The sequence below is a fragment of the Aplidium turbinatum genome, chromosome 4 (assembly GCF_918807975.1).
Source record: "Aplidium turbinatum chromosome 4, kaAplTurb1.1, whole genome shotgun sequence".
In the NCBI taxonomy this organism is placed as follows: domain Eukaryota; kingdom Metazoa; phylum Chordata; class Ascidiacea; order Aplousobranchia; family Polyclinidae; genus Aplidium; species Aplidium turbinatum.
Genome location: NC_137475.1, coordinates 33,862,214 through 33,870,314, shown reverse-complemented (window position 1 = coordinate 33,870,314; position 8,101 = coordinate 33,862,214). Strand labels below are relative to the sequence as shown.

General features: G+C 39.3%; 1 protein-coding gene across 1 annotated transcript; it reads left to right on the top strand.

The window, feature by feature from the left end:
* The first annotated feature begins 514 nt into the window (after positions 1–514).
* On the top strand, positions 515–7,735 carry LOC145769566 (uncharacterized). The gene is made up of 7 exons (XM_082581221.1): positions 515–1,514; positions 1,643–1,703; positions 2,773–3,853; positions 4,004–4,145; positions 4,217–4,270; positions 4,352–4,477; positions 5,881–7,735. The coding sequence occupies exons 1-7, from the start codon at positions 1,434–1,436 to the stop codon at positions 6,118–6,120; spliced, it is 1,785 nt and encodes a 594-aa protein (XP_082437347.1). The 5' UTR covers positions 515–1,433; the 3' UTR covers positions 6,121–7,735.
* Positions 7,736–8,101: the final 366 nt, after the last annotated feature.

The window sequence follows — 8,101 nt, the reverse complement described above, 5'->3', positions numbered from 1 at the left end:
TTATACTTGAGTAATTTTTGGTCAACTTGAGTTAGACCATTGCGCAGGATACGCAATGAATGCTGCTTGAAATCAAATTGCATAATTTTACCGTAAAAAAAGCATAAAAAAAAACTGTTTTTCTGATACAAACGAAACACTTGACTGGATTTCTATCCATGAAAAGCAAAAACATTAATTTATTTCAGAAGTATTTTAACGGCACCAGTGCTTTCATTCGTGTTATTATTAAACGGTCTTACTTTCTCACTCTGTCCCTCGGTCGACGGGCACTGGAGCCTAACCACCTTCTCCACCACAAGATCTCTGCTCTCCCAAACGAGCACCCCCGTCGACTGAAATCAAGACACCCATTCGTGCCAGCCGCTCAACTTCTTATCAACGAAGCTGATGTACAAGACATCTCTGCGGCTGCTTGGGCGGGCCATAAATGGAGTTCTGAATGGAAGTCAAGCGCCACCAGACTCTATCCGTTCATCCCCGACGCCGACACACACCCCATCGGTCTAACACTACCAAGACAGGCATGGGTGCGCCTCAACCGTCTCCGTACGGGCGTCGGGCTTCTCCGTTCAACCATGCACCAATGGGGAATGGCCTCTTCGTCCTCCTGTGAATGTGGTGCCGAGGAACAGACCGCAGACCACATCATCAATGACTGCTCCATTTTCAAGCCACCTAACGGAGTGGAAGGTCTGCGTGTCATGGATGATGAAACCAAAGACTGGCTGCTCTCTAGTAGCCTTCCAGTGTAGTCCGGGAACATCGTGAATCTGGGGTGGTAAAAGGATAGACCCTCGGCCCCAGACGCTCACACGACGACGACGATTTTATTGTGAATATCAAAGTGTTATTGCTACATGAGTAGCATAGTCTTTGAAAGCAGTGGATATCAATAGTGCCGATTATGCTTCGGATTGTGAGATATCAATCGTATCTTTTACTTCAGTGGGCATCGATTTGTTGGAATATCAAGCAGTGGAAGGATGTGCTGCAATGAAATTCTTAGGATGAATTTCTATTTTGCACTGCTAGAAACGTTTACATAAAGCAGAGGTATTTTCTATATTGAATAACTTAATGACATTTTTATTTTTTTCTTCAATTTTATCAAAAGAAAGCCTTTATGTTTAAGTTAGTGTAGGTGAATAAAGTAAAATGCCTTGTTTTGCAAACTAATGAAGTTGGTTTGACCAATGTTCTAAACTTATTATTGTTTTCTAGCTTTTCTATAAGCTGTTATACAGAGCAATGAACAATTAATTTAAGAAACTTGATGCTTTGACAAGAAGCACTAAAGAGTGCTCACGCAAAGAAACTGAAGTGGGGAAATGTGGATTGAATCCTTTTCTGCTTGCACAAGTGTATAGCAGTTCTGAAACAAGTGGAGTGTCTGAATTGCTCCTCAGTGTTGATTAAAAAAGCTCTTTACAATGTCGGCTATTGTGCAACTTTCTTACAACATCAATGAAAAATTGCGTCTAGACGACCCCACTTTCACTGCGTACGAACCGGTGAGTTTTTCAAGCAAATGCCTAATACTCTACACATATAGCTCGAAATACTTCGTTTTCAGTCTAAAATGTTCTCTGCTTTATAGTGCACATGCATTTCTGCTATGTTTATTTGCGGTGTTTTACAGCATCACAAGTCGGAAGGGCAAGCAACACCCGCTTCAAAATCTACCTCATTTTCAACCAAAGGTAGACTCTACTTTGAAACCGTTAATTTAAATATCTAATCATTGACAAAATATTTTTTTTAAATGATAATGTACAAGCATTGCTTATCGAACAATGTGTTAACATTATATAGCTACTTGTCCTATTGTCAGGTGAACGTTGCAGGAATAGTGAATTTCTCTGATAAACAATTTCATTTTTTCAGCGTGTTGATGCGTCACCATCGCGGAATCATTAAAAATGCTTAATGGTAGCAACGAAAACCAACTTTGTGTAGTAGGGATGTTGTTGAAATTCGATTAATTGCCTTTTTGAACGGAGTGCTTGTTTTTCTCTCGTAAGTTTCTTCTATGTAATTGAGCATTCCACTTTAGCGGGTATGCGTACAGCTTCCCACATTTTGTAAAAAAATTTCTTTTGACACTCTTCACTGAATTAGTAAACGCTCGCTATTACAGGTTGGACTAAAGCTTCTACGCTACAGCTTTTAAGTAGGGTGTAATAACATACTACACTGCTATGCTATTTGAGAAGAGGATGCTTTGGCCCGGAATATTTATATTGTATTTGCTTCTTTGAAAGGTTGTAGTTTTCGCAAAACGAAATCTATACTCAGCCAATAGACCGGTGAAAATGTCGTGGCGTGGGCTTGCCCATGCTCTGTCACAGCTAGTCTTACCGAGTCTTTGTGAAGTGATACTACAAACATTTTGTTCTTGCCTTACCTGGCAATTCTTATCAATTCATTCATTGGCGCGTATTATCTTTCTATTATGTTAAAAATACTCTTTGTTTAAACTGTTGGTTTTGCGCACTGACTAAAATTACACACAATAACATAACTGCACAAACACGACTTTTACCATTGTCTGTTTCAGACTGCTATTTCAATAATAGTGCGTGCGTGGCCTTTATACGAAAGCTTTAATAGCCTGTCACACCGTCATGTCATTGTGATAGGGTGATGTTTAGCATTGCTCATGAAAAAGCGTCCAAGTTCAATTCGTTTAACCGTTATGAATCGTTGAACTTCAATGCAGCTTATGTAACTTGCGGAAGCTCATTTTAACGCGTTGTCTTTTATTTACAGAAGCTTGCGAGCAGTGGCCAGTGCCGTCATCAGGGGCTGGCACTACACAATTTGTTGATCCAACTGTAACGACTTCATCTACCTCAAATGTGAGCTCAGACAAATGCTTTGGTGCTTCCGGAACAGTTATCGGCGTATCTTGTCAAAGATTCGACCATCAAAGGACCATCCATCGGCGGGATATTAAACCCGTTGCTTTGGTCAGAACTTCGGCGAAAGATGTAGACAATTCTCAAACAACTGTAATTGACTTGCGCGAGCGTACCTCTCAAAAGTATGAAAGAAAGCCTTTATCGTCCGCTTATGGCCGAAAAACAGAAAAGTTTTCAATACCGAAAAAATCTACATCTTTTGTTTTTTCTGCTGAAGAGTCTGGTCAGTGCAAACTTAGCACAACCAACGAAACACAAGAAACTGACACCTTTCCAAGTATCGTTGGCCGAAGCTGTACGTTGCACCCTGTCAAAAAATTTAACGCTTTTTCAGGGAATTCTTCGTTATTTGCTGATGTACCGCCAAATAAGAAACATTGTCGCTCGGTGTCAGAACCCGACGACTTAGTGGATGCGTCAAAATATTCACAATTTTCCGCCCCGTGGAAGCCAGGAGCCCATTCACGCGTTTGGATACCCATCAGTCGTTTGCACCCACACCAAAATCGAAGGTCGTTGTCTGCAAGTTCCTACCCTAGCAGAACTCTTGGAAATTGTTCAAAATCGATAGACTGTGGCTGTTTGAATTCCGGTACTTCGGTTAGCGGAGATTCATTGCTAACCCCACCATCATCTCCTGTCCCGCGCCCTGCGTCCGTCACTGTGATAAAACAAGAAGGGGGTGCTTGGACCTTTCTATCGTCGCAACAACTTTTATCGGGTCAACATCAAGGCTTAAATTTCAGTCCTCTTCTATCACCCAGCAGCATGGCTTCACCAATGTCAGCTGGGCTACAAGACGTGAGATCGCGTGCATGGTCCCAGTCTGGGCTATCCGCAACGAAAAGATCTTTATCATTTTCTGATGACTTTGAGCACAGAGAAAGCGTTGAATACACTCCCACATCGACACCAGAATTTGAAAGAAGGTTAGAAAATATAGAAAAAAATTTGTACGGCTTTTTAAACATTAATTCGATAAAGGTACGCCATCCATGTAATTCTATAATGTTAAAAAATCTAAACACTGACTGACAACGTTGTACAGTTTTCGAAAGAACATACGTTTGTGATTTTAGATTCGATCAGAGTTCAAGACATGGAGGGTTGTTGCGTTGTCAATCACATCCGTCTGATCTCAATTTAAAACGTGGAAAAGGTCGTAGAAAGTCACGATTATGCCACAACAGGCCGACTTTAGACTTCGCTAAAATGAAACAGGTACGTATCACTTGGAAGAAGCACATGCTTAAACTAGCAATTGCAAAATGTTTTAACCCAGTTTTTTTTAGACCTCACTCAATAAACGTAACCGATGCAAGGAACGCAATCTTTCTGGTTCGAAGGTGAGTGTTTGTAAGACTTTTCTGTGGTCTTTGTATAGCATTTTGTTGTAGTCCATTGAAAAACACCATGCCTTCATTCAGAACTCGTACGCGTATGCAAGCAAGAGTTGGTCGTCATTGCCAAGTGATTTGGGCGAGGAATCAACTGTCAGACCTGTTTTCCCTTCAATCATCGCTCCTCAAAGTCATTTGAAGAAAAGCACTTTGGTAAATAAACTTTTACTATATTTTACGGGTTACGTAAATAATATCCAAGACCTATTATGGTGTTTCAAGCGTTATCAAAGCCAAAGATTTAATCCGTTTTAAAATCTCTATTTGTTGGCGCAAGCGCGCTTTGGCATTTCTATGACAAATAATGTAGTTCTCAAAGTGACATCAGCATTTAGTTTGACTGATTGTTCATTTAAAGGATTGCATTCAGAAATTTCATGTTGTGTTTCACTTTGTTCATAACTTTCACCCTTATATTGTTTTGTTTTTTTTGCGTGAAAACAGACATATAAGAGGTCTTTAACTAAAACCATACAACCTAACCAAAAAATGCTTCTTCATATTTCCTTAGTCATTTAACATATGCGGACGCTCGGAAATTATACAAGTGCAGCAGCGGACGCTAGATCTCGTAAACAAGTTTTACCTTTGGCCGAAGGGAAATTGACACGAGAATAAACTTTCACGTATAGTCACCGTGCCAAAATTGCTTTCTCTTTGTACGGTAGATGCAATAGATATTTGCTGCAATCGGGACCTTATCAATCCAAATTCCAATGCGTAATAGCGAATCCGTCATATTGAGTTAATTTGCGCTCTAATGATGCTAACGTTCGTTTCGTGAATAGGGTCAAGTTATTTATAGCTTTGTTTGCTATTTCGGCTCTAATTACTTCGTAGTAAATATCCTAACTTTTTTTAATATACCCGGTCGCATTTTCTATTCATAGTCTTTGTAGCGTTCGGTTTACATCACTGAAAATAGCATATCATCAATTTTTTAGCTGCATTGCACAGTCAAATATTAGGCCATTCGATTCATTGTAAAGGATTGTTTTGTTTTAACTGGGCGTACCATAAATAGCCCACTCAAGCCTTTTATCATCACCATGCGTGGCGATATCCTTAACGTTCGAATATCACAATGCATTGGCAACGGTTACGCTTTTAGTGATATGTTTACGCTCATTGTTTATTAAATTATTATCTAAAGCGACTCAGTACCACACTGTATGTAGCAAATATGGTGTTTCAGTTTACCAGAATCGTCACTAGACAACAACATAATGAGGAAACACTAATCAAATCATTACAACCTCAGTAACGTTCCGCACAAATAAAAAAATTCAGACCAAATGTCATTTAAAATATATTGCTATAAGGTATGAGCAATAAACCTACTATATATACAAAGACGTTTAACTTTCGGACTGTGGTTGGTGAACAAGCTTGAACACCCTTTGTGAGTCAGCACTAACTGTTTTCACAGCGCTTCTCACGTACGTGCGTTTATTTTTCAATAAACGAGCGCATAAAACGTCATTTGAACGAGCGTGCAAGCTTTCATACTGTTATTTTTTTAATGACATTCCGAACATTTCTTTAATTTCATGCAGAAAAAAATTCAACCTGTGCCATCTTTATCTCCACCTTTGATGTCTTTCTCCATCGGCTGTTCAACTCCACTTAGCGATATTCAGCGCCGAATTCCATCTCCTACCGACGAAGTTTCCACCGATATCGACGACGACATGATTCCTGAAGCCGATATCGGTACGTCATCGGGCGGTGTCGTGCCATTGTTTGTGCGTGAATGTCACGATCTTGACATCAATGAAATAGAGAATGAGACTTAGAAGGAAACAAAAGCTCGATGAGAGTAGTTATCTAATCGGTGCCGATTCCCGCGCCGACAGATTGATTACTTGGCGAATATACGGCTTCGTTCATCTGGTAAAACAGCGTTTATGTTTTCAGTTAGTTTTGATTTTTCTTTTAATATTTTTTTTGTTACCACTATTGCTGTTACATGTTGAGCTTTATTCAAAGATGTTATGCTTTTTGCTGAGATAAAATTTCTTGCCTCGTTTGTGGTCTGCAACTTGTTGCGATTTTAGCTGGTTTGATGAACGTCTTAAGATGTCCAATTTCCATAAAAAGGCTGAAGTCACTGCTAATAAAAACGACTCGTTATGCTGTGGTGACGTGAATGCTAGTGCGTGAAAACAACAATATTGCTCTTCACAGGACTTCGCTTGGTAGTCTATGAAGCGATTAGATTGAAGTTTTTTTTTTACACTGATTCGCTTTTAGCTCCAGGCTTTAGGTTAACATCTTATAAAGATTGATAGCGAAACCATTGAAGCTACTGGGTCATATTAAACTTTCAGCTTTTCACATAATTGTGGCATTTTCAGTGCGTGCTCGTGCGACATCTCATTCATTTTGTAGTGACATTGGCATTGTTTTCCCCAGGGCATTTCAAAAAGCAAAATCAAGAGTTTATACGTTGTTTGAACGCACCAAGCTTACCAAAGTTGGCATGTTGACATTAATATTTCAAAAAATTGTCAACTTTCTTCACAGCTGGGCGGTAGTGACGTTCAATTAAAGTTAAACGACCTGATTTTGTTCAAGAATTTGCTGTTCATGAATAAATTCAAATGTTTTTATTACTTTGTCCCTCGCATGCCATCAACATTGCATTTTCAATGGATAAGTTTTTTCTATAGCCTTCCGATGGCGAATAAGTCCTCTTTTGTTTTGAAGTCATCAATGCATTTATCTAATCATGTTAAGTTTGTGTGAAAACGCTGACGTTTTAAAATTTTTAATTGATTAATTGTTTTCTGGAGCAAATAGACCGCAATTTATGTAAAGCAATTTGGGGTCTTGAAAAGCGCTTTATAATTCTTAATTAGACATGGTAGGATTGATGTTTGCAGCTGAACGGCTTTGATGAATTGTTTCACCGAACTGAATGCAATACTCTAGTAGTTTTTTTTATGAAAAACAGTTTATGTAAATAACATGTCGTTTTTTAACGTTAATTTGATGTTTAGCTACGTCGAATTACATCAGTGGTAGTTTTCATATATTTTAGCAACACACTTTGCCTATGAAAAGCATTTTGCACTGATTACGTGAAAATTCAAAAATAAATGCCTGAATGCAATTATTACCCGTCTACTGGTTTGAACGGTCGTCGGACCACTCGGCATGCGACAACTCAGCAAGTACATTTCAGCTACTGTGCCAAGTCAGCAAATGAGACTTACGTGTTCACGTCAGACTTGCACTTTTGACATACCGACTTTCGGCTTGCTCAGTTTCATCATTTGCCAACTTCAGCCACTTCTTGAGGAGCGATCTTCCTGGCGTCAGCACTACCTGACTCGTCACTATGCAGTAATAGCGAGCATGTTACTTGCTTAGTTCACAGCTGCTGACTTGTAGTAAGACTCGATTTGATTGGGCCTACATTGTTTCGTCTAGCGATTATTCTAGCTAACAAAAGTCGCACCGTGTTGAAACAATACAAAATGAAAAACTTAAGTCAGTTATGTAATTGATTGAGTTTCGTTTTTCGCAGCATTATCGTTGTTTACAAATGCAGATACAAACGACCTGTTTTAGCCTGATGCTGCCCATTCGCTGAGGCAGCAGCATTTTTACTATCTTTCGGTACACAGCTCCCTAGTCATGTGCAACGATTTAGGAAGTTAGGAATCCGCCCAAAAGCAATATCGAGTAACATAGAAATTTCATTATTTGACGCTGAAGATATTTGAAGTTTAGTTTGCAAGTGTCCATTAAGCACAATATTGCCCAATATCA

Excerpts from the sequence above, each read along its gene's own strand:
- LOC145769566 (XM_082581221.1), top strand. The coding sequence starts at position 1,434 with ATGTCGGCTATTGTGCAACTTTCTTACAACATCAATGAAAAATTGCGT. Across the intron at positions 3,854-4,003 it reads ACACCAGAATTTGAAAGAAG|ATTCGATCAGAGTTCAAGAC; the intron begins GTTAGAAAATAT and ends TTGTGATTTTAG. Across the intron at positions 4,271-4,351 it reads GCAATCTTTCTGGTTCGAAG|AACTCGTACGCGTATGCAAG; the intron begins GTGAGTGTTTGT and ends GCCTTCATTCAG.